Source organism: Python bivittatus, unplaced genomic scaffold (assembly GCF_059951505.1).
Source record: "Python bivittatus isolate LINGU-HERP-01145 unplaced genomic scaffold, Pbiv_v1 ctg000700_np1212, whole genome shotgun sequence".
NCBI classification, from domain to species: Eukaryota; Metazoa; Chordata; class Lepidosauria; order Squamata; family Pythonidae; genus Python; species Python bivittatus.
The window spans coordinates 22,535,282-22,562,884 of NW_028277098.1; the positions used below are offsets into that span (position 1 = coordinate 22,535,282).

Here is a 27,603-nt window from a genome sequence, read left to right on the forward strand (position 1 = left end):
TTGGCTACTCTGAACTACTTGTGGATAGCTATATTTTTGCATAGATGCTTATGAAGAAATTAGTACATAATAAATCCTATGAAATGGTTATATCTTGCATTTTTTCAATATATAGTATCTGAAATGGAGCATGCATTTGCACACATGTGTGCAGAGATGTGGTATGCTGGCCCTTATGACTCCTTCAAATTAGGGTCCCTTCCCTCACTATTCCAAATGCTGCCACCTCCCACAATCTGGGGAGTCTGACAGTAGGCTACCACTACTGCTTTAATCCAGGAACAAATTTCCCCCCTGTACTTTATTGCAGAATGAATAAAGTGGCCCTTCTGTTTAATTCCATCTTTTTTTTGTTTTGCAAAGACAGTGATGTCAAGTCTGGTAAATTTAAAACTTCCAAATATTTGGTGGATCCCTTTGATATGGCTCCAACTTCAATTTACAAATCCTGATATCCTTATTCTTATTATATTCTTTATTATTTTCAGCCAGAATCAATTCATTGCAGATGAAGGCAGCTACACTGGAGGTTATTGACCAAATCTACAGTGCTGGTCCAGTGCAAGGTGAGAGATAGGTGATTTCTGACTTCCCAGTCTAGAGCTGAGAGAGATTACTCAGCTGGCTTCCAAGATTAAGGAAGGACTGGAACTCATGATTTCCCAGCTTCTTCTTGTCCAGAACCTTTAATCACTACACCAAACTGGCGCTCAGTAATATAGTGATAAATAGTAGAGAAATATCTGACATTAGATCATTACCTTTATCATACCATGACATAGGGCCTGGTTACTTGAGGGGCTGCCCGTCTCCCATAGTATCTGCCTAACTGGTTCGATCTGGCAGGGTTGGTGCGCTCCCAGTTCCATCAATTAAACAATGCCACCCTGGAAGTGCTCCTTCTCTGTAGCAGCCACTGCCCTCTGGAATGAGGCTCCCCCTGAAATTCGAGCAGCTCCCACTCTATTGTATTTTGAAGGACTTAAAGACCTGTCTCTTCACCCAGGCCTTTGGAGAGGACGACTGATGCCCCTTGCTTCTTTTCTGTTCCCCTCTGGATTTGTTTTCTTCACCATCATTGCTCTTTTGTCTTGTACTATTTTTGTGTTTTGTGTATTGTTCTTTGTTTTTAAATGTTTTAACAATTGTAAGCCACCAGAATCACTGGGAGTCAGGCGACATATAAATTTAATAAATTATTACTATTGGTCGCCCAGTCAGCCAGATGTTTAGACTGGATTTGGCATTTTTATCCACCTATCGAGTCTTTCCCAAGGACCTGGGATAGGCAGATGTTGTTTAATAATATTAAAAGTATTGTCACAGGATGTAAGCTGTTCCAAGTAAAGCTACCTTTTGCAATTGACTGATGGTGATTTTGCCAATACCGATTATCATCATCATCATCATCATCATCATCATCATCATCATCATCATCATCAATTTAGTCCCCCTAATAGCTGCCAGCTGTACCATCCCAGACCGTACCTGATGACATTTGCAAAGAATTGAATTCAGTGACTTTTTTTGAGATTCCAGTAAAAATTTATATTAATAGAATCTGTTGTGTCTCAGATTCAATCCAACTGCTACACCTAATAAGGAGTAGATAAAGCAGTGCAAATCTCCAGCACTGGTATAATCAGCAGTGCAACAAAACTTGACTAAAAACGAAAGGAAAAATAGATCTGCGTCCTTCCTCTTTTAAAAGTTTTCCTGAGAGGGAGGGGAAAAGTTCCTATTTTTTACTAGTTTCTTCAAGTTTGAGTTTCCCAGTCTTAGCTGGACTCTGCCCCAATCTTGGCTAATTGATTAATGCTTTCATATCTAAATTTCTGGAAGTGTTTTCTCACTTTTCAGTACAGTGTCAACCACACCCTGGAAGTATGGAAGAAAAACCATCTTCTACATTATATTTCAGTTAGTACTTAACTATGATATTTCAGACTTTTCCCTTTGAACAACTTTATTTTCCTCATACAATTTTGGGTCAGTTGTACTCAAATGACAACTGGAAAAATATCCAGAAGAACTAAGGTCAACATAATCCTGCCAAAAACATATGAGCTAGTTGCCATGTAACTGGTAACAGAAAGACTTCTGTTAATTTTTGTGTAAAAAAGGAACATAATATGACCTATTATCTTATCTTGCAAAAGTGCCAAGAAATTGGGTGGAATCTCTGTGTGTGCCCATCAAGTGTGGGAAACATTTGAGGTGAGATCTAAAGATCTTAAGTCTCATCTCTGACATCACATTCCAGAATAATGTTTTTAAAGTAAGTAGAGGAGATGCACTTAATAGCAACAGAGTGGTCACAATAAAGTTCCAAGCATAGGTTCTCCCACATCACCAATCAATAGGAGATAACAGCCAATAGTATTGGAACTTTAGGGAAGAGAATGATGCAAAACACAAGTGGTCGAACAGGGTATGGGAAGAATCCACCCTTCTAAAATCAAAATCTGCTGTTTTGGCTCCCAAAAAGGGTCACTATGACATAATCAACCACACCAACCTTAAATTGCACAAAATTGCTATTTAAGATAATTAAAAGGTAATTATATGGGCTACAAGGCTGAATTTAGTTCCTTTTCCTTTTAAGATACAAAGATGACAATTCCTTATAAAGCTAATATTTAATCAAAATTAAGAATTAAGATAATTATATCTGCAAGAAAAAGCATTCATTACTTGACAATTACATATAGGAGTATCCAAGATCAGATCATTTGAAAACTTAAAAACACAATTTTGCCAAACAGGATCCTAGAAAAACAAAATGCATCCAAATATTATCTTCAAGCACTAACAAGAGATAATGTTGTTTTTGAAAATTAAGGTATGATTGAGGAAAACACTGACCACCACATTAACAAAATGTAAAATCTTTAAACATTCATGAACATGAACTAAAACAATTAGAATCAGACCACTTAACCCCTTTTACTTGGTGTTGGTCAGAATCATCTCTCATCTTCCCTACAGTATAGATTTCTACTTTACCCATTTTTTTGTTCAATCACTTTCCCATTGTCTATCAGTACTTCATTCTAAATCTTCCTCACAAATATAACACAAGGTATCAGATTTGATGCAACATGTTTCTAAATTTCACTTCTCAACATCAAAGCAAATGCTAGTAAAATGAGTACCTTGTATTTTTTGTTAAATTAGAAACTTTCCTTGTGATGCAATAAAATTGTTTTTTCCCATCACAGTTATCTTGTACAAAATTTAATAATCCAGCTTTTGGATCATTTGGCCCCAAACCAAGGTTTTTTCAGTGCTTCTTATCATTTTACAGATGTTACAGCTAGTGAATTATTATTGCCCTTCAACTGAAGCTATATATATATCTAAAATATGGCAGAACATATTGTGTAAAACTTGTTTTTATGATGTTGACATACCTATGACGGACAAGCAATAAAAGAAAAATACAGACAAGGAATTAATAAAACCATATTTCTGAAGTCCCAACAGGGTAGCCCTTGAGTCCTCTTCCCTAATCACTAATGCTGAAAACCAGTGAAACAATTTCTTGTTAATTTGGGATGAGAACAAATGCAGTATAACCCCCAAAATAGGCATATTGAGAGAGAGGGGGAAAAAAACAATCCAACAAAACAAATAAAAGTCCCAAATTCCCTGAAAAGAAACAAGCTCTACTTTTTGTGTGATACGACTCTACCCACATTGAGGCCATTGACTTCCCCCAAAATATCAAGCAATGTCCTTGGCCACAAAAAGATCAACACCGCTCTCCTAGAACTACAGCACCTCATAACTTTTTCACATTCTACCTCAAGCCAGAGGATTAGTTATGAAAGAACTGTCTGTTTGCACACCAAAAAAAGAAAAAAATTCCCTCAGCATCGCTGGCCTATAGGTTCAGACAGGTCAAGTGTGGCATTTAAGTTTTTAAAAAGATTTGACACTTAATAGTTATATACTAGACAGTAATAGTGATTCTCCTTTTTCCAAATATATCAATATGTAGCAATATCAGACAATAAACACAAACCTGAAAGCACTGTTATTAATATCAAAGTGTTGCAGACAATAAGGTCTATGCACACTTTGAAAATGATTTGGAAGAATTTCTTCGGACTTTCTTTCATGAACACAACATTTATCTGCTATTCATTATAGCAAGTCTCTTTCAAGCTTTCAAATAAGCCTGAGAAAAAGATTGTACTTCTTTAATGAATCAGATCACTAAAAAAGCTTGTATTTAATGTGACTCTTAAAGAAAGTAACATTTTTTTCAGGCTCAGGTTTGACATAATAAAAAGTATTTCACCAATAAACTGGTGGACTAGTCAGACCATTAAAAAACCCCAAAACCCTGCAATAAACTTTAAAAATGCCTTTTTAGAACATAATTGTGTATCTAGGAAGGATGCATTTATTTAGAAAATTCCAACACTAATAACTTGAAATTGAGGTTGTTCTATCATTGTAGTTGAGGCTTCTCTGGAAATGTCAGAATTAGAAGTTATCTCAAGCTCATCTCGTAATCACAATTTGAATGACAGCAAGAAGAAAGTTAATGAAGGTTCCACGTAAGATTTAGCAATGCCATCAGTACCGTAAATAAATAAAAACATATCGAAGGAAAAAGAAATCGGTAAGTAAGAAACAAATTTTGGGTAAATGACACAAAACTGTAACTATGTTGTTCATAGGAATCATCTGGAAAACATCCAGTGGGATATTTTTATTAAAACTAGTCAAGATATCATGAAAGCATAGATAAGCAGTTGAATTCTTACAACTCTTCATATTTTTTATTAAGTAATTCTAAAAATTATTTAGAATTATGTCCCCATTTTTTTCCTACAGGAGCATATGGTGCCTTACATGGAGATCTCCTTTTGTTTTATTTCCACAATAGCAATCTTGTGAGATATGCTTGACTGAGAATCAAAATCTCCATGGCTGAGAGGCAGATCTAAACCTGTGTTTCCTTAATCCTGGTACAATACCTTAAACACTATACAACATTGGATCTTCTCATGCTATTTTTATGAGTTTAACAAAACAAGAAAGAACACTTCATCAGACTAGATGGTGAAGCACACCGGGGGCAGAGAAGTTGGCCATGATGTTCCAGCTCACATAATGGGCATGAGACAGATACAGAAACAGTCTTGTGAATGTAGTGTTGTGATATAAAGAACAGAAACAAGCTACTAGGGGCAAGGGAGAATACAGGTGAAACTCGAAAAATTAGAATATCGTGCAAATGTTCATTCATGTCAGAATGGCAACTCAAAAGGTGAAACCAATATATGAGATAGACGCATTACATGCAAAGCGAGATATGTCAAGCCTTACTTTGGTATAATTGTGATGATTATGGCGTACAGCTTATGAAAACCCCAAATTCACAATCTCAGAAAATTAGAATATTACATGACATCAACAACACAAGGATTGGAAATAGAACAATATCGGACCTCTGCAAAGTATAAGCATGCATATGTACTCAGTACTTGGTTTGGGCCCCTTTTGCAACAATGACTGCCGCAATGCGGCGTGGCATGGATGCTATCAGCCTGTGGCACTGCTGAGGTGTTATGGAAGACCAGGATGCTTCAATAGCGGCCTTCAGCTCCGCTGCATTGTTCGGTCTCATGTCCCTCATCTTTCTCTTGGCAATGCCCCATAGATTCCCTATGGGGTTCAGGTCAGGCGAGTTTGCTGGCCAATCAAGCACAGTAATCCCATGGTCACTGAACCAGGTTTTGGTACTTTTGGCAGTGTGGGCAGGTGCCAAGTCCTGCTGGAAAATGAAGTCAGCATCCCTATAAAGCTTGTCTGCAGAAGGAAGCATGAAGTGCTCCAAAATCTCCTGGTAGACGGCTGCGTTGACCCTGAACAGTGGACCAACACCAGCAGATGACATAGCTCCCCAAATCAACACAGACTATGGAAACTTCACACTGGAGTTCAAGCATCGTGCATTGTGTGCCTCTCCATTCTTCCTCCAGACTCTGGGTCCTTGGTTCCCAAATGAGATACAAAAGTTGCTCTCATCAGAAAAGAGGACTTTGGACCACTGGGCAACAGACTAGTTCTTTTTTTCTGTAGCCCAGGTAAGACGATTCTGATGTTGTTTGTTGTTCAGGAGCGGCTTGACAAGAGGAATACGACATTTGAAGCCCATGTCCAGGATCCGTCTGTGTGTGGTGGCTCTTGATGCACTAACTCCAGCCTCAGTCCACTCCTTGTGAAAGTCCCCAACACTTTTGAATGGCCTTTTCCTGACAATCCTCCCCAGGCTGCGGTCATCCCTGCTGCTTGTGCACCTTTTTCTACCACACTTTTCCCTTCCACATAACCTTCTATTGATGTGCTATTGACGAGCAGCACTTTGGGAACATCCAACTTCTTTTGCAATTACCTTTTGGGGCTTTCCCTCCTTATGGAGGGTGTCAATGATGGTTTTCTGCACAACTGTCAGGTCAGCAGTCTTTCCCATGCTTGTGATTCCTACTGAACCAGCCTGGGAGACCATTTAAAGGCTCAGGAACCCTTTGCAGGTGTTATGGATTCATTAGCTGATTAGAGTGGGACACTTTGAGCCTAGAATATTGAACCTTTTCACACTATTCTAATTTTCTGAGATTGTGAATTTGGGGTTTTCATAAGCTGTATGCCATAATCATCACAATTATACCAAAGTAAGGCTTGACATATCTCGCTTTGCATGTAATGCGTCTATCTCATATATTGGTTTCACCTTTTGAGTTGCCATACTGACATAAATGAACATTTGCACGATATTCTAATTTTTCGAGTTTCACCTGTAAGCTTTATTAATTTATCATTCTAAGGCCAAATAATTTCTAGTCTATCTGTTAACAGTTTGGCGTATTTCAACTCCTGTAGTCAAGCAAGATCATGAGTTTGGACGTATCATTTTAAGATATGCCCTTTATACCATTTTGGACATTCTATTAATTTTGAGACTGTTCTGAAATTTCTATATTGAAGCTACACTGGAAGTATGAAAACTGGCAATACTGTACACATACTCATTGCCAGCTTTCAGGAATCCAGAGTAAACAGGCAGTATAGTATAGGTGTAGGACTCCTACTCAAAAGAACCCAGTACAAGAGAGATAATCCTCCTTCAATTCAGAAACAAATACATCAAGGAGGTTCTGTGTTTCTCTTCAACAACTCAGAAGAACTATTAAAGAGAGGATCTATATAAAGTTAAAAGTGATTACTTTAACATGCAGATGCACCACAAATGCATTCAAGAACACTATGATATGTAGGCAACCACATAGCTATCTTGATATCTACAAATTAAAATTGCTGTTGTGTAAAAGAGGCTTATACTTATATCTCAGGTAGGCATAATTTGTAATCCACTGAATCAGCTGCAGCATGATGGCCACATTAATCATGTGTCAGTGACTGTCATCAAGTAGAAGTGAAACCAGTAAGTTTACTGAGTCACTGATGGGTTGCCACTCATGGTGGCAGAATGCATTTCTTTTATTTGTGTAACTCTTATTGGCAGTTTCTTTCTACTAGGATATGTTATACATATACATTCACGGTAACCTATTGTTATTAAAACATTTACTTCCTATTTTTCCACTGAAATGAAACTTCACTCAAAATCCAACAAAATTTTAAAGCATAGAGTAAAAAGAGGGAACAAGGGAGTCTTTACATAACCTGAGCCCAAATGTTTAGAGCTTTAAAAGTCCACCTTCCTGCTTTATGTCAGGAGCAAAAATACATTGGGAATCAATGTAGCTGTCTAGGGTTTGATTACAAATCAAGCATGTCCTACCCAAAGCAAAGGGCCTGCTGGCTTTGGAATGAACTACGCTCTTTTAGTTTGAAGTCTGATGGCCATCTCAATATACAGTAAGAAAAAGATAGTCATGGAACAGCTAATTGTCATCATTCTCCTGCATTGGATGAAGAGAAGATAGTGTAAATAGCAGCTACTCTATAGGAAATGAAAAGAAAAAGAACTGAGTTAGGATTTGCTAGGCTAGACTTGGTTGCTGTAACAGAAACTTCACTTCTTACTATAGGGTTTTCAACCTAGTGCCCACCCCTTTCTCCCCCATCCACTAGATATCAGACCTGTAAGTTAGACATATAGGCAGAAGCAAAAGCACAGAGCCCCTGTAATCCCCAAATCATATGTTGTTCCAACCAGATAATTGGAACATGCTGGTCTTCCTTGTTGTCTTTGATTTGTAGTCTTTAGGATTATAGGAAAATACCTGTTGAGGGAAGAGGTACTGTACTTAATGGCCACTTTCTGTAGACCTGAGATAAATAAAATCAAGCTAGTACCCATTCCTTCCTCCTTTCCCTCCTCTGATCCAGATTATACTACTCACTTTGGACTTTTGAACAATCAGATACTTAAGAGTCCATGGGAAAATAAGTTTACTAAGAATAATTACCATATCCTCTTATGCTTATCCCTCATACCGTTGCTTCTGCATTCTTCCTTCTTGAGACTGAAGTATGTAAAGAGATTTCTTTCTTATACCAAAGTCCATCACTGGTCCTCCTTCACCACCCTCTCTTCCTGAAGCAACTTCTTTTCAGGGCATGAATTTGTGAAACTTGTTTCAGAATCCAATTGGGGTTTTGAATCCCCATTTTCTATTCTGTTTTGTTTCTCCCTGTTTTGGATGGGAAGAAACTAAGATACCTTCAGAACTCTGCTCTGAGCAAAGGTCTACATTCCAGGGGTAAATACATACGGATATTTAAACTATAAAAGGTCTAAACTAAAAAAGGTTATCACTACTGATCTGTAAATGCATATTTGAAACTAAAGGGAATAGTTATTTGTTCCCTTAACACATGTGAGTGTCCAAAACATAGCGTAGCTTAGAAATTTGTGATTTTTTTCTAGGACAGTAATTTAATAATACTGTTAAGAGGAGTTCTGGCCAGAGAACACCTTCTGTACTGAAAGTTCTTGAGGCATGTCCAAGGAGAGTATAATCTGCGCTCTCTAATGAGCTGATTTATTTGTTGTGTTTATATCCTGCCTTGCCTTAGGAATTAAAACAACATGCATAATACTCCCACTCTAATTTTATCCTCTCAAAACTCTCTCTGCTAGGTCAGGCTCAGGCAGGGATTGGCCCAAAGTCATTCAGTAAATTTCATGACTGAGTGGTGACTTGAATCTCATAAGTGTCCCCAGTTCTGGTCAACCACTTATTTCAGTCTATTTCCTATGTCCTAGTCAGTATTAATTTCAGAAGACAAGATTTAAACGTGGAAAATTTCTCTAGACATGTTCTGATATGAACAGTACTCTGCACAGATTGGGTGCTACTTCCAGTCCTAGTATCAGGCACAGAAAGGCAATTGTAAAAGTCATATAGTAAAGATAATTTGTAAAAAGAAAACTCCAGATCAGCATCTCTATACTGTACCAAAATAATTTTACAGAAATTTTGAATAGCTGGCTGCATGGCAAATGTATGTATGTATTGGAGGGGGGAATGAAAAGGTGGCCTATCAGTGCTTGGGCCTATTTTCTCAGTTAAAGAAGAAAGAAAGAAAGAAACAATCCTGAAGGGATTTTTTTTAGTTTGAAAACCTTTTTTAAAAGCTGTACTAATAGAGTTCAATTTTTCCGGATTTAAGTTCCTGAATTGGAAACAATTTAGAATAGGCTATTCCCTAAACTGATGTAGTCTAGCCTGAGCTTCTTCTGGAGTCAATCATCCAGCCACAAAGCAAGCTACATGGTCCTTTTGTAGCTCTATTAAATAACATGGTACCTCTGTATTACCTGATCAAGCAAATGCTGTGGGATGTTTCCTAGTACCAACTTCACAATCCACTGATGTATAATGTGCTCTCCATTCACTGTACATTATAATACAGATGAAATGGGCCATCAGACTTTAAATCCCTTTTAGTTCTATAAACACTTTTGACATTTGGCCTTATTATGATGGTCAAGCAGGAAATAAGAGAAAGAAACTACATAATCATCCAATCTAATGATTATTACACCAATCAGGAGAGTATTTAAATATATGGATTCAGCTGAAAAATGTTAGATTCTCTTGTAAAAGATGAGAGAATTCATAAGTTGCTAGCAAATGATTAAATACTTCCCCTAACATTCCTATTATTCAGAAAGAGTTATTCTGAAAAAAAAACTCAGTTCCTTAATTAGACAACATTATATCATTACTTCCCCCCAAAAAAGATTTGTGGTTTTTAAGGAAATACCACACAGTTGGCAATATAAGGTGCCTATAAAATGATCTACTTTGATGGCAAACTAATATTCTCACCTGTAACACTACCTTCCTTTTTAAATGTCTCCTGGATGTTTCCTATTTGTAATATGTACAATTATTTAAATATACGTACTGAGCATTTTATTGACCTGCATATATTTAAATATTCAACATTTCATGTTAAATCAGAAAATTATTATTTTTATCAACTTTATAAACTGCCACAATTTACTTGAACTCCTGACAGCAACAATTACATATATTCATCACAATAATGAAAACACCCACAGGAAACAGCAATGTAATTACATTAAATTAGAGTTAAAATCAAAATAAATATAATAGAGCTTTGTCAACAAAAAACACAGAGATGGCGTCATCCTACTGTGAAAATACTCTGGAAAAGCTCTGGTTTCAACATTTTCTGGAAGACAGTCAAAGAAGGGACTTATCTAATTGCTGGAAGAAGGCTGCTTCATAGAACAGGGGTTAGCACTGAAAAGAAGCATAACTGGGACTCAGCCCCCCAAAGTAGAGAACTACTGGCAATTTCTCCAGGGAAGAATAGCTTGGACAGGCTGGTTTTATTGGAGAAGAAGGTCCTGAAAATATTTCAAATACTTATCATAGTTAAAAGGCTTAAAAATATAGTTTAATCTTTAAAAAAATCCAACCTACACGGCATGAAACTGTCTCTTTTTTGGACTCACTTTATCTTTTATGACAATACAGCCTAACATTGTATTATCACAACCATACTTTAAATGAATATCCTTGTAACAACATGTCAAACTTTAGATTTCTAAATTATTGAAGTTATGAGATGTTTGGAAAGGGATTATGAGACTTTTCTGCATCTAGTGTATCGTTTATATATATATTCTATCTCAATTGGGTAAAAGCAAAAACCAACAATTCAGCAATGCTAAGGAGTGGAAAAAAATTATTGCTCCCTTTTTCCATCCCAAAGGCCTAGCAATAAGTCTGAGTACTTTATAAAAGAGGACTAAGAGACAGGTTTTGAATGATAGCCCTGATATTTACTGGTGAAGTGTTCCCAGAGCTGCAATTAACCATTATTTACCAGCCCTAACTAAGCTACTCTGCAACGTCACATAACATAACAGGTATTAGTTGTTCATGTAACTAACTGCTTAACAGAGGAGCTCTGCCTAACGTTACTGAAATTAATGCCTTCTGCACACCAGTCTGCACTGATTTAAAGTATAAACTAGATTTTTCAAATTATTCTTTGGGTTATACGTACTATTACTTTGGCATACACATCTACCCTGTTTAAAAAGCCTTCACAAATGGATAAAGGCAGGAACTATTTATAGTTAGACATCATTTTCTGTTAAAAAGAGTCTGAGAGGATATGGTTCTTACTCCCCAATATCTTGATGGTCCCTTCCTGTTTTCTATGATTTTGAGGTATGTATTGCACAGGAAATCCTTTTCATTTTATTTATTTTATTTTTAAATAGCATGATTCTCTCTATTTTAGGAATGGAGCAGCAGAGCATATTCTAATATTGCCCACTTCAAAACACAAATTATGCATTTGGACTTTTTTCATTTTCTCGTATTTCCTCAAAATCAAAGAGTCTAGTAGCAGCTTTTAAGGCAATGAAGCATAAGACATTTCTCAGATAATATTATTACAAATCTAACTTTATGGCCTGTACTGCTAAGAAAAAAATCACCAATGTATTCTTACCCAGAACTATCATAATTTTCAATATATCCAAGCATCCAAAGCAAGAATCTAAAGTACTCTTTCACTTCTCCTTTATTTTGCTTCGTCTCTTGTTGGAGCAGAAACATATTTCTTGATGTCAGCTGAATTATAGTTCATAAAATGAACTATAATGAACTATAAAATGTAAACTTCATCAGATTTACAGTCTCTTAGAATTCAAAATAGTTAAGACAGACAGTATTTGAAGCAAAAAAGAGAGATAAATGGGGAATAAATTGTATTATCTATAATAGTTATCAAAATCAGCAAGATCAAAATGCACAGCATCTTAAAAGATATTGCAAAAATGTTATTAGAAGCTAGCTATAGAAGGGTAACACTTGAATAAGACCAATATACATAGGTATTAACAAGTTAAAAGGATAAATTCCACTAAGATTGTAGTTTTTAGCACATCTACTTCTAAGTTCTATTGATATTTAATGAATCTATTTCCAAGTAAATCCATTTGCACCGGGATTCAAAATTCCTCTTAGAATAAACCTCATTGAAACAAAGAGGTCTACTAAACAGGAGTGATCTATAATGTAAAAATATGAAAGGCCATAATTTAAATGCAAAAGACAATATGAAATATTGTTCCTACATGAATATATAATTCTTATTCTATCAAGAATCTTATTCAAAATCAGTAATGATGGAAACAGCTTCTTTGTACAAAGTATCTAACAAGGTTGTCTAGCGCAACAAACATTGTCAGAATGGCACAACCAGTTGTGTGAGTTAAATTTCTAAGATTGCAAACCTTTATTGTCACGTAGCAAACTATTTTTCAGTATGAAATTATGGTTTATATAACAGTAATAATACTGAGGTGTGTTGATTAAAAGTTGTTTTTTACTTTCAGGCAGAGACAAGAAAAGTCATTATCACATATCGTGCTTTCTTATTCCAATGCTTTGTAATTATTGAACATGAACGTGCATTATTAAAAATTATATTTAAATACAGTGATGTATTGGCACGCCACATTAACCTTACAAAACATTCTACTGAAGAAAACAGACAAGTAATTGAGTAGTAAAGTATCTGCAGCATAAGGAAAGAAGCCTTTTTGACTCTGCTGTCATCTTGCCCATCCTCTCAACTTAAAAAAAGAGGAAGTTTGAACTACTTTCTTCTGAGCAGTGGCCCTAGCTCTACTATCTGTCCATCTGTCTACAGGAGAGAAAGACCTTATTGATCAGTCTATTTTGACCTAGTCATGTTTTATATTTCTTTTAGTAGCTGCTTTGAATTTCTGTGCTGAAAGTTAAAGGAGGGACATGTATCATTTTCTTCATGTTTTATGTATTAGATACTTCTTGTACATAATAAAAAAGAGTGTTCATTCCATTCTCAGAGGTGAATTAACCTTTAAGAAGTGTATGAGAACACATATTTTCTTTTCCAATACATGTCAATAAATAAATTATTCCCCAATTACAAGATTATACTATATTATTATTTAAAATAGTTCATATTTGTGAACGACTATTTGAAACAAACTGATTTTATTTGGAATGTTAAAGGCTTACAGAAAAAAATACCCTCTTAAAAGTTATCAATAGCAGAAGTGGTGTTTGTTCCAACAGGTTGCTCAGAAAGCAAAATGACAACAACAAAAATGACAGATCATAGAAAGGTAACAATCCAAAGAACTACATATGGAAGTTCAGTTAGAAAACAGTATTGTCTATACTTACTTTGCAGCAAGCCCCATTGAAATCACTGGGAGTTACTTACAAGTAAGCATGCACAGAACTGGGTGACCCAAGATTAAAAAAGATGGATCAAGCAGTTTTGGAAACCCATAAAAATTTCTGAGTTTTCTGTTCTATCCCCAAAGACTCGCATTTTGTAATGTCAAAATATTAAACTTTTGTTAAATTCATATTGTTCCACATATCAGGGTCACCTTGCTCTTATGACATGAGTATGTTACGAAGTAGGAATTAGGTACCACCATTGGACTTCGTTTCAGAGGAGGATGGGAATGTCTCAGAATACTTCATTTCCCAGGGGACTTAAGGGAAACTTAAGCCCAAGCTGCAGCAGCTTCCTTTGTGTGTATCTTCCCCCATTCCTCCCCACCACTTTGGACTTCAGAGCAGCAGTGTGGAGACAATGAACATTCTGTGCACAACACCCACATGGATTGGCTGGTCTCTCCCCAGTATCCTATGATGTAATGTGATTGGAATGTGCTGGGGTTTTGAGCTGGAAGTGTTGGAAGGGGAGGGAGACAGAGGTGACACTTCTCATCTGTTCTGCAGACCAAATAGGTCCAGCAAATTAACATGATGGAGCTAGTATATCTGCCAAGTTTCATTACCTTTTCCTATGTTCTATTTAGGATGGAAGGGATTCTTTTAAAAGCCTGAGAACTGGCTCCAATTCCCCTATCAGTACATCACTGTATCTGGAAAAATATGACTGCACAGGACAGGAAATGAATATAAATGAAGCAACATATCAAATAAGAGTGCAAGGGTTGGTTTTAAAAACCCCTAAACTAGCAGGATATGATGGAAGGATTATGAGAGTTACAGTGCTAGGTTGCTGGGAAAAAAGGGAGCAGGATGTTGGGCGTCCTGCTGTTTTTTGCAAGATCTCCTGTACTAGTTTACAACAGCCACCCTACTTTATTCTTGTTGGCATTTTAATCCAGCAATCCTTAGACCACAATGGTTCAAAAGTAACCTCTGTTTTAGAAACCAGACTGCCCTCAATAACAAAGACAACTGTTTTGGTGCTTTTAAAATCACTATTGTGGGCTTTGGGAGGTTGCTCTTACTATTTTGTTGTTTCATCGTCTTCCTGGCCGTCAGGAAGACTGTTTTCCTCAAGGGAAAGCGTGCTGCGGTACAGAAATACAGAGAAGAAGGGGGACAGAGAGGCAGCGCGCATCCGTCTTTTCCTCAACGCACCATCCTTGCCTGGCGTTCGCTAGCGCTAGATTGGAGCCACGTAGGCTGGGAGCACCTCCCGCTCCCCCTGCCGCCGCCATCTCCCGAGCTTGGGTGGGTCCCACAGGCAGCAGCAGGAGAGCCAGTCCTCCAAGCGGGGGAGGGGGCTTGCCCACCCCCGTTTGTCAAGTCACAGTCTCAAGAGAGCAAAACTCCCGAGCAAAAGCCACCGGCCAGCGGCATTTTGCTGTCTTTGTCTCCTTTTCTTCTCAGCAGACGGAGTTCGTCCCTCAGCGGTTCGCCAGACGGAACGGCTGGCTGATATTAACCTCGGCATCTGCAGTAGTTGGAAAGAAAGGAGGGAACGAGGGAGAAAGGCCCTTTTCCCCGCCTTCCCCTTCTGGGAAAGTACTTTTCCACTCTAAGAGGAAGGAATCATAGAGGCCAAGAAAAGTTAAAGGGAAACATAACGCCTGACCCTGAGGTCGACCCGGCAAGCGTCGAGCACTTCTCCAGCCAAGGCTGAAGGACGAGGAAAAGCGACCCGCGATAGAGAAACGCTGCAGAAGCCAACAGAAACCTCACGGATGCAAAGAGTAAAGGAGGGCCGGCGACGTAGGGAACACAAGGAGAATCGCGGGACAAATGTATTTCTAATTACGAGGACGACACGAGGAGCGCGCTATGCCATTTCAAGGGACGGGGGAGGGGGGCGTCCCTTCCCCCGCTATTTGGTGTCTTGGATCTTTTACAAGAAAGGTGCGCCTGGTCATAGCTTATGAATAAACCCCGTAGGAAGAATGTTTAGTAAACGAGAGAGAGAGAGAGAGAGAGAGACCGGCAGGGTGTCTAAATGTGAAGGAAGGGGGAAAGATGACAAGGGAGCCCATTTTTTTGTCCTGAAATAAGGAAAAGGAGGAGTGGAAGTCTCGGAAAGGCCAAGGTTTTTCCCGCACTGCCTGTGACCCCGTGTATCTCAGCGTCTGCATGTGTGAGCGTGAATTTCTTCCCATAAACCGAGCAAGAGGTGAGGAGTATTTCTCACCACGATTACACCCTACGGGAAAAGACCGGGAGGATTCCCCTCCTCCAGACAGAAGCAGCAGCTTTCTTTCAGCGCAAGGTTAGGGACGTGAGAAAAACCTTCCTCTTAAACCACCCTTTCTTTCGCGCACATTCCACCCCATTTAAACCAAACAATGGAGAGGGGGGAGTAATGGAAGAGGCGGGGAAAACCAAAGACGCTGGAAACAGGAATAGGGTTTCGAAAACCTGAAACTATGTGGGAAAAGAGGGGGTGGGCGCAGTGGCCGCTCCATTCCCCCAACCCGAGGAACGGAGCGCAGGGAAGCGCCACCGCGACCCCCTTCCGTCCTTCTGAAAGCAGCAGCAACTCTTCCCGCGCCTGCCTGCCTCCATCCCACGCCTTCCCCTCGGAGGCGCAAACAAAGCGGGAGAGAAAGCAAGCCGCGGAGTGAGCGGGCGGGCGGGCGGGCTCCGCCACTGCACTTCCCTTCCCTTCCCTGGCGGCGTCTTACCTTATTCTTCACCTCGGCGGAAAGTCCGTAAGAGGGGCCCTTGTTAAAGTGGGTCATGGCGGCGGGAGCGGCGCCGGGTCGAAGTCCGTGCCCAAGGTGGGAACGCGGCGGAAGCTCTGCCTGCGCTCGACTGGATGCTCCGCGCTGCCAGTGGGGAGCGAGCGCGCGAGGGCGGGCCGGGCTCGGAGAGGGAGGGACGTGGGCCAGGCTGGCTGACAGGGCGCCCGCTGCGGCTCAGACGGCCTCCGAAACTTCTAGTCCCGCCCCGGCCCAGAGAGCAGCCTCGTCGCCCCTTCTCCAAGCCGAAGAGCCATTCCTCTCCCGGCCGCGAGAGGAGCCCCGGCGGGCAAGCGGCGGGGCTGGACGCACTCTCGCTCCGCTCGCCGAGTCTACGTGGTGGCACTTTTGGAGACCGCAGAAAGGCATTCTAGGACCCGGCCACTTCCTAACCGTTTCCGCTGCGTCAGCTCCATATAAGCCCCCTATAATGCTGGTTTAATCATCGCAGCCCGTTCATTAGACCCGTGTCAAATTAATTCCTTTACGGCCCGCGTTAATTTACCAACCGCAGCCCGCTCTCGTCAATGCTGCGCGAGATTAATCACTCACGGGAGGGATGGAGTCGTGGGTGCGCTACAAAACCGCCTTTCCCAAACGGGGGTCCAGATGCTAGGCTACCAATCCTACCCTGAATGGCCTGGCTGGCCAGGAGGGCTGGGAAGGATGGGTGTTGTGGTACGGCACCAAACTGGAGGGCACCTGATGGGGGAAGCTGCCAAAGATTAAGGGAATGATTGTTTATTTTCCTAATCCTAAACACAACTCCTAAGCGTTTTGACTCAGAAGGAGCAAGGACTTAGTTAGTGTGCTTAGGATTATATCCTTAGTCATCTAAACTAGGATGTGTTACCTTGGGAAGGCTTGGTTATTTAAAGTCTTTAAAATGCACACAGATGCGGTTAAAATTGTGAAATATTATTTGTATGCTTAGTTTTTTTTTATCTGTTCAATTGTATCTGATTCTCAGAGACTGGTTGGACAAGTCCCTGCAGTTTTCTTGGCAAGGTTTTTCAGAAGTGGTTTGCCATTGCCTCCTTCCTAGGGCTGAGAGAGAGGGACTGGCCCAAGATCACCCAGCTGGCTTTGTGCCTAAGGTGGGACTAGAACTCACCGTCTCCCAGTTTCTAGCCTGATGCCTTAACTACTACACCAAACTGGCTCTCACATGCTCAGTTATCAATTTACAAATAGGGATATTATGGCACCCCAACTGCCAACAAGTGGTTCATTTTCTTTTAGTCATGCATCCACCAATATGTGTGTGTGTGTGTGTGTGTGTATAGTAGCAATTCTTCCTCCCCCAAATTCATATTATGATCTAAAGCCATATACATTTAACAGAGGTTGTATTGTGGATGAAGGGGCTGTTGGAAATTTTGGGTTGCTGCTAGGAGAAAGAGGGTGCAGTTGAATAGAAGATATGGACAAAGTTGTTATGAAAATATATTGAGATCTGTAAATTTGGATCATGGAGGCTCAGGATAGTTGGAGGGAGAATTGGCAGCTGTTAATGACTGGAAAGGAGTCTGCTTACCACTTCTGCCAAGGAAGAGAGAAACATCAAAGAAAGCAAGAAAAAATTGCTTGCTGTTCAGAATTTTGTAGCAACATTATGGAAAAATAACATGCAGGAAACTTTGCTTTAAGAATCTGAAATGGCCACTAATTTTTAACACATGCTACAGAAGGAACAGATGCTTTTTAAAAGTTTCTCAACTAGATCAATAGTTGGTTAGTTTTTTAAAAAAAACTTATACAGTATTTTTGTATAAACTATGCATACACAATACATATGAATGCTTCCAATTATTTAATTTGTGTTTAAGCTGTCCTTTGCCTGAATCACAGAAATTATGATTTTATAAATAGGATTGCTAGATTTATTTATTTTTTGTTCTTTTAGCGGGGTTCCTATGCTTCTGACAGACAGAAATCCACCATATAACTCTGCTGCTGCATCTCTTAGATATATATAATTTAGATAAATGTAGTTTATTGGATTTTTGCTTGTCAAAAAAAAAAGTTCTGATGATGTCTTTGTGACAACTGCCATAAAACGTCTTGTATGTGAATAGAATTTACATACAGCCTAAGAAAAAAAGGCTGAAAATGTCTCCCTGTCTAGTTTTGGGGTTGTGTGTGTGTATGTGTGTGTTTATATGGAATGCTAAATTTATTTGAATTTGTTTTTGTGATTGATTGGGCTTTTATATTGTAAAACATTTTAGGAAATGATCTTATTGTTGTTTTGGAGTCTTTTGAAATGTGACTGGGAAACATGGAAAAAGGTGAGGAATATTCAGGGAGAGAGATGATGAGTGAATTGAACTTCCTGTTACAGGAAAAGGGCTGCAGATCATTGGTTATTTCGTCTTCCTATTTAACCAAGGAAAGCCCCAGACAGACTCACTCTAGAACATAGAAGAGTGCAGTGATAAATGTTTACTTTTTTGCTTCCATCACATCTGAAAATATTAGATCAGCAGCATTTCTCTGTACTATGTGAAATCTTTTTCACCTGTATGCCAGAGAGACGGAGGAGGAGAGTGAAAAGTTTTCTGATAACAATTTATTTAATCCTTCACAAATGTAATTACATAGAGGCACTTTTACTTGGACTCTGGTATTGCAGTGTGTTCAGTTGGTATAATTTTAGACATCACCACCCTGTTTGTTTTGGATTCTTTCCACTTATAAAACTCTTTAAATGCCAAACCAAAAAAAGAAAGTGATGTAACCCACGTTCTTTAAGTAGAATGGTTGGGTTTGCAAATCCTACTAAGTCAAGAGTCTACAATTTTTAGGAACATTTTAACTTCTGAGAGTGCACAACCCATACAAAATGGCTGCCATAGTGGATGTGGTGAATCACTAAGCACCAGAACTAGGAGATTACTGCTTACCATCATCCATTATCTTGTTGTATAATTTCTACCTGTACTTAGGCATACTTTTAAACAGAGACCTAAACTGCAACTCCCTATCATTTTTGTTTTCCAAGAATGGTTTTAGAATAAATCTGCAGGCCCAGAAGCATTCTTGAAAATAAAGATTGTGCTTAACCATGACACTTTGTTTTGAAGCATACTACTTCCCATTTATCTCTGTTTATCATTTAGATAGTCTAAAAGAAGAAAATCATGTGGGACATGGAGATTGGTAGGCACAAAGAGAGGTGCAGTGGAGTATTGTATGTAGATATATGGTCATTAGAGGGTGCTACATTGAACCTACCCCCTCAACTCCTGTGATGGGGGATCTTCCTGGGAGGGATGAGCGAAGAATGCCAGGAGTTTATGCAAAGAGCATATAATCCCAACAGGGTCACCCAAGGTATGAAAGTCACCCTAACTGTCCAGTTAAAGCAACCTATATTGGCAGCAGTGGTATAAGAAGAAGCTGGAAGTGAATGATTGCTTTCATGACAATGGCAAAGGTAATGTTTCATACTCTGCAGGAGAAGGCAATGGTAAACCGCTCCTGTATTTGACCAAGAAAACCACATGGGTAGACAAGATAAAGCAATTAATGATATAATGCCAAAGGATAGGGCCCTCAGGTCTATCTTTGAAGTTCTGGCCATCTCAGTAACCCCACGGTCATGCGATTGCGATTTGGGCACTTGGCAACCAGCTTACATTTACAGTGGTTGCAGCATCCTGTGGTCACTTGATCACCATTTGCGACCTTCCCTGCCAGTTTCCCACAAGCAAAGTCAGTGGGAAAGCTGGCAGGGAAGGTCACAGGTTGCTCCAGTAAACTGATTCCCAGAAGATCAAAGAAAGATGGAATGAGTATTCTGAAATTCTGTACTGTAGAGATGTCAATATCCAAGATACCTTAGATCAGGGGTTCTCAAAGTATGGCCCATGGGCCAGATACGGCCCGCCAGGATCATTTATCCGGCCCGCCCATCTGATTGGCCGTCGCTGCTGTCTGTCAGAAGCGGAAGTGTCAGGGTTGTGTCGGGAGCTGCAGGCGATGCACGAGGAGGGAGAATGTAGAGCCGGACTATTCTACATGAGAGGTATGCCAGGTCCGGTGGCTCTCCTCCTCTCCTCATGTTTTTTTCAAACTATAGTCTGGCCCCCCAACATTCTGAGGGACCTTGAACTGGCCCCCTGTTTAAAAAGTTTGAGGACCCCTGCCTTAGATGATATTCCCTACTTAAAAGAACTTCTGGTACTAGAAGATGAAATTAAGTCAGTACTTTGATCATTACCAAGTCAAAGCTACAGGAATTGAAAGAATATCTATAGAAATATGGTAAGGAACAGAAGAAGATTCCCTAAAGGTTCTGACTATGCCAGCAAATCTGGAGAAAGACACAGCAGCCAACAGATTGGAAGTGAGCAATCTGCATACCAATACCAAAGAAAAGAGATCTAATAGAGTGTGCAAACTATTGCATGATGTCCTTAATTCTACATGCTAGCAAAATAATCTTAGGTCATCTAACACAAATTAGAATCCCATATGAAAAGGGAAATTGCAGATGTTCATGCAAGCTTTAGAAAATGCTGAGGAACACTGGATTCTAAAATTCTAAAAATAAGTCAATATGTGTTTCATTGATTGTAAAAAATTCTTGATTGTGTTGACCGTGTCAAACTGTGGAATGTGCTTAGGAAAACCAGAATCCCAAAACATCTCTTTGTTCTCATGCAAAGCCTATATGCAAGTTAGAAAGCCTCAGTCCAGATGAAACATGGCAAAGCAGACTGGCTCCAGGTTACCAAAGGAGTATGTTAAGGCTGTATACTCTCCCCTTATTTATTCAACCTATATGTGGAATATTTGTTTGTTTGTTTGTTTATATTTCAAATTTGTCACCGCCCATCTCACTGCAGAGCGACTCTGGGCGGTTTACAGTAAAAATAATAAATATTAATTAAAATACATTACAATAAGACTTCCTGTATAAATAATAAATATCTTCCAAGAAGCTGATGTTAACTAGGAGTTATTAGACTTGGGGAGCGTCTTCAAGGCGCCAGCCACCCCCAGGGTTGATTATATCTCTTCTTGCCCATGCAAGTTAGCAGAGCCAGGTCTTCACCCCTTTCTGGAAGGCCGGGAGAGTGGCCTTCCAGAATATATATTGAGGGAAGCTGGATTGGAAGAAGATGAGCATGGTTTTAAAACTGGAGGAAGAAATATCAATATCCTACGCTATGCTGATCATACCACTCTGATGGCTGAAAATACAAATGATCTGCAGGCTCTAATAATTAAAGTTAATGAACACAGTGAAAAAATGGGACTAAGATTAAAGACCAAAGTAATGCAACAGGTATGGCAACCAGAACTGACAGCGAAGATATTGGTGGACAGCTTCTGCTTTTTAGGATTGACTATCTACAGAAAAGGAACCAGCAGTCAAGAAATACACCACAGTAGCACTTGGTAGAGTAGCAATGAAGGCCTTTGAAAACATATTCAAATGCCATGTTGTGTCTATGCCTACAAAGATCAGAACTGGGCAGGCAAAGTTTTTCCCTGTGATACTCTATGGAAGTGAAAGTATTTTTAAATCCATATGTTTATTAAAATATTAAAATATAAAGAAAACAGAAAAATATATTGTAATACAAAGACAGCTAAAAAAAGCAAAATGATTAAAAAATTAAAAACTCTACATTTGAATTTTTTAAAAATAGTGAAAAAAAGAACAAAGTATTCCAAAGAGAAAGATGATAGGCAAGAGTAGATTTATTAGAAATTCACTAGAATGCATCAATACTTAGAAAAATAAGGCAGCAGTAATATTTTTAGACAAGGAAAAATCTTTTGACAATTTGGAATAGTTATTTTTACTAAAGGTTTTAAACAAAATGAAACCAGGGAAGAATTTAAAACCTGGGAGGAGAGTATGTATCAACAACAAACAGCAAAGGTTATAGTGACTGGGATATTCTCTGCAAGTTTTTGAATATGCAAAGCTACAAGCCAAGGGTGTCCACTCTCTCCCTTACTATTTGTAATTGCTTTGCAAGTCCTAGCAAACAAGATCCAACAAACAAACAAATAAGTGTGATTAAAATGAAGGAGGAGAACATGTTATGCAAATGATATAGTATTAACAATTATGCAATCACAAAGTTCTGCATGACAGCTAATGCAAATAATTAAAGACTTTGGTTGCTTTTCTGAATTCAAAATCAACCTCTAATAAAGAAAACAGATTGGTTATAGATAACAAAAGACTCAGTTAACTAGGACTCTATCTGACAGGAAGCAATAAAGATATATTTCAAAACAAATAACAAATTACGGAAAGAAATAAAGCAAGATCTCAAAAGATGGAGAAGTTTGAAATTTTCCTGGCTAGGACTTAATGCAATAATAAAAAGGAATATATTACCCCGAATGAACTTTCTATTCCAAATGGCACCAATTCCAATTTCAGACAAAAGCGTGCAGGATTGGCAAAGAACAAGCAACAGATTCATATGGAGAAGGAAAAAAACGAGTAAGACTTAAAATTCTACAAGATTAAAAAGAAAGAGGTGGACTAGCATTCCCCAATCCAAGATTCCTGTGGAACATCATCCCTGCAGGGATAAGACCGGCCCTCACCTTGATGCTCTTCTACAGGGCCTTGAAGACATGATTTTGCCAGTGGGCCTGGGGATCCCAGGTCGACCTGGAGCCCATCAAATGGCTAGTGTAAATGTACTGTTGTTGCCAGGGGTGTGGGGGAGGTTTTGTATTGGGTTTTTTATTCTTGTAAGCTGGCTGGAGTCACTGTGAGTGAGTTGGGAGGCCATATAAATTGCTTAAATAAATAAATAAATAAATAAAAATAAAAGATTGTACTAAAGAGCAAGCTGCCTATCATGGATTACCAGATAAGATCTCCAAAGAACTGAACATCAATAATAGAAGGAACAGGTCAAGCTAACAGACTTCATAGGTACTATGGTACGAAGAAACAAAAGAAGAAAAGAATTTGAAAGGACATGTAATAAGACAAAGCCTGTTAAAAATCTGGAATTTTTTAAAAGCAAGAATAAGTCTGACAATTTCACCACTAGCCTCACCATCAAATGCTTTTTAAGGATAATTTCAGTAAAAAAGATTCAATTACATATGCCAGTATGCTATATCTGGATTCAAGAAACAGAGATATTAAAGATACAACAGGAACTGCACAATGAAGGAAGTAATTTACCATGGTTATTGAATTTACAAATAACGGGAAAAATAAAAAGTGATCTCAAAAAAGGAGGGACTTAGAGAAAGATGATAGACTTTGAAATGTTTATACAGAACCAATATAAATTACTAGGATGTATTTATAAATTGTTGCTGAAATATGACACACAGAACAAATTAAAAACTGTATGATAAAAGTGATGCAAAATTTGAGAGAAGTAATTACAGTGGATCAATCAGAAAGGATATGCCAAAGAATCAATAAAATTTACTCCAGCTACAATTTTAGGGAAAATTAGTATAAAATGTTCTACAGATGGTATATAACTCCATCTATGACTGCTAAGATAGATAAGCATATAACTACAATGTTGGAAATACCATAACAATGAAGGAACATTTTACCACACATGGTGGTCATGCAAAAAAATCCAAAAGCATTGGAAAGATAAACATAAAAAAAAAAAAAATTAAAAATAAAATTTGAACTGAAACCATGAACATTTCTATTAGGTGTAATTCAGAAAATGTAAGTGAAAAATGCTACATTTAACTAAGATATATGTTGGCTGTGGCAAGAATAAACCAAGCACGACATTGGAAAAGAGATACCTTACCTACAGTATCAGGCTGGGAGACTAAAATGGGAGAATATGCTACAATGGCAACATTGACAGGATATCTCCACAGCAGAAGCCTAATTCAAGTAGGAGGCTATTCCTGATTTAGACATCCAGGGCATGGTTTTTAGGACTCAAATAGAAATTATAACAATTATTAATGCTTGATGCAAAGTTTAAATATCTAATCTGTGGCTAGTGGTTGGGGATACAAATGGAAGAGAAAGCGAGAATGTTTCATTAAAAAGCCATCTACTTTTTTTCTTTTTTTTCTTTCATGAAAGAAAAAATATTGACAATTCTGAACTTTGGTGTTGGAGAAGACTCCAGAGAATGCTATGGAGTCACAAAAACAAATAAATGGTTCATAGAACAGATCAGTCCAAATCTCTTTTTCTGCCACAACACAGATCTCAGGATAATAGACAAAATTGACTGTGGACACATCAAGAAATTTTATTATGTCTATGGCCACAGGCATCTTTAATGCAAAGTACAAAAGTACAAAGTACAAAACTCTCTGCTCTATCACATCTTCATGAATTTCATACAGAATATTTACCATAATGTGAGAGATTCCCATTTACAGTCAATTGCTCTGGCCTTCAAATGTTGGGTGGGTAATTTTAAGCCTGCCAAAGCAAAATAATTAATACCTAGGGTGATCTGGACAACATACTCCAATATAGTCCATGAAGGTTTATGCTGTAATCAGTTTGTTAAAGATGCCACAATATTTATTGTTGATCGCACCGCACCTACCCAAGGTGGCTATCCTGCTGGAAGTCAGGGATATGCTGGATCTGTTATCGCTGAGTTCCTCTGTTTAATAATGATTGCACTGGATCATTTGTTTTTCCTACAGCACAGTGAACAAGTTAATTTTGTAGTGCAAAATAACATGAAGATTGGGATTTTGCCCAATTGAATTACTAGTTTAGTTTGCAAGCAAAGTTGCAATGCATGACACCAAACATTAGTTGGATAGTGTTATGACAGAGCAGGAAATACTAATTACTAAACCAATAAAAAAAAATCCACTTAAAACAATACAAATTAATTTGGTTTGGAAGAATTTCCTGTTTTGTCTTTTAAAGATAGATGCTGCGGTCACCTCCCAGGTGAGGCATAGTTGAGTGGTGGCAGCAAACAGTACACATAGGAGTGGACATTGGGGGCACTTTAGTCTTTATGAAATTATTTTGTTTTCCTTTAACATAAAATCAAATTGAGTTTATAACTTGAGGAAATGTGAGACTGCTAGTTACGTACCACAACTTTGTTCATATTTTGATATTGCATTTCATTCTGCAGAAAAATAGTGATTGCTCTTGTTATGGATGGCTGTTTTGTGAAAACACAAGAAAATGATGTGTTAATCTAGCCCCTGTAGTTTATAAATTGTGTAACTGTATTCATACCAAATGCTAAGTTATGTGTTGATTAATATAGGTTATAGAATAAGCCCCAGTTAGCTAGATATATATGACACATTAAACCAAAAATCATACTAATGCATAATGGTATATAATGCTCTTAGGTCCTACAAGATGGCAGTACCTGAAGAATGCCTACCCTGCTGGTTCTGGTGGGGTATGCAGAGACAATTGGGACAGAGGCTGCCCACAAATAACTTATATTAAGAATCTAAGAAGAGTCACATTGGATCAGACCGATCGCTTATTTAATACTTCTGCTGCTCCAGCAGTCAATTAAATGACTAGGAAACCCATAAGGGTATCAGCATAAAACACAGCTCATGTTCCCAGCAGCTAATTATGAGATACTTACTCCTCTCAGAGACCACGTATAGACATCATAACTGTCAGCCAACAATAGTCGGAACCCCTCTTCCTTTGCTTCAGTCCCCAGTTCTGCAAACAGGATAGACACCTACAGGAATTTTTGGTGTGCCACTAATTCCAAATACGCTTATTCCTAATTAAGTCCAACTGAGTTCAGTGAGGTTTTTTTCCCCCTCAAGTATGTGTGTATTGGATTATAGTTGCTTACTCTCCACTACTATTTTCTTTTCCTGGGTTAATTTGTGACTGGAACCTATTTCTTATGAGGGGCCAAATGCAGAATGAATCGATATATTTCTGGATGCTACATTAGAAATTTTTGCCAACCAACAATAGTTTGGTCCTATTATTTAGTTAGTTAACCAAACCACAGACTGCATGCCACTATTCATACTAAATAAGCTTTTCCTATCCAAATTTTTGCTTAAATAAAAACGGAAAGCTTCAGTTCTACACTTGTAGGCTACCTAAATTACTTCTACTTGGCACTATACTTAGAGACTGATAGTGTTTCACAGATTGATAGGCTACAGTCCGGTTCAGTATACTAATCAAGTCTGTTTCATGGTTTTTTGTCAAAATCAGATAATCCAGTGATTAACCTTGATTTACCTTATAGGTGACTTGGTTGTCCTGTTACATCTGCTTATAATGAAGTTGTTTTAGGCTTGATAAAATAAGGAAAGTATTTTCTAAGCAGACAGTAAAACTTTTTTTTAAATTACCATCCACCTTTTACTTGGAACCTTGGTATTGACTGAGACTCAGAAAGTTTGTATGTTACTTATGACAGTTTTCTAATCACTTCTTTCTTACTAGTTCTCAACTGTATTGGCACAATCATTATTTTAATGTATAAAGTAAAATCTGAGCTCTGTTCTAAAGAAAGAAAAACTGTTAGTGTTGAGTTTTTCTCCCTCTGGGGGAAAAATTAAGTTAAGTTTCAGCTTATTGGGCTACTGAAATGGCTCTGGGGATATTATAGAGAAAGCAATAAGTCCTTAATATTAATTAAATGAGAAATGATTAAATTTACACCACATGTGTTTTGTAAAAAGTCTTCCATCCAGTTGTCATTTAACTAATTGACTCTCTACATGCACCTGTGCATTCATCCCACTGTTAAGAAGCTAACAGTAAAACAAGGATGAATATCTGTTCAGAACATGTAAAAGACAATATCAGAGAGGAAGCTGGTAAGAAAGTTGTCCCCGGTCTCTATTTGCCCTAGAAGGCTAGTCACAAAGCAGATTAGAATCTTGCAGTCATTTAATGCCACTCAGATGCAGTGGTGGAATTTAGGATTTTCAAGACAAGTCTGGAGTTGGATCCTCACATGAACATTGCTGGCAATACTTTGACTGTTGTGAAAGAGATTGTGTGACAGCCCTTGTTCAAATCCTTGAGCGTTTATTGAGAAAGCTGCCCTTAAAATATAATTTAGAGTCTTTTTGTTATCTGTCTTGATACAGCTAGCTTATCTGGGCAAAGGACAAACAGAGCC

The 27,603-nt window shown here is 38.4% G+C and overlaps 1 protein-coding gene across 1 annotated transcript in view; it reads right to left on the bottom strand.

Annotated features, from left to right (window-relative positions):
* Nucleotides 1–16,637, bottom strand: part of CNN3 (calponin 3) — a 30,018-nt gene extending 13,381 nt beyond the window's left edge. The window contains exon 1 of the mRNA XM_007426727.3: nucleotides 16,457–16,637. Within this exon, the coding sequence (XP_007426789.2) occupies nucleotides 16,457–16,513 (57 nt within the window). The 5' untranslated portion in view covers nucleotides 16,514–16,637. The remainder of the gene's footprint in view (nucleotides 1–16,456) is intronic.
* Between the last annotated feature and the right edge of the window lie 10,966 nt (nucleotides 16,638–27,603).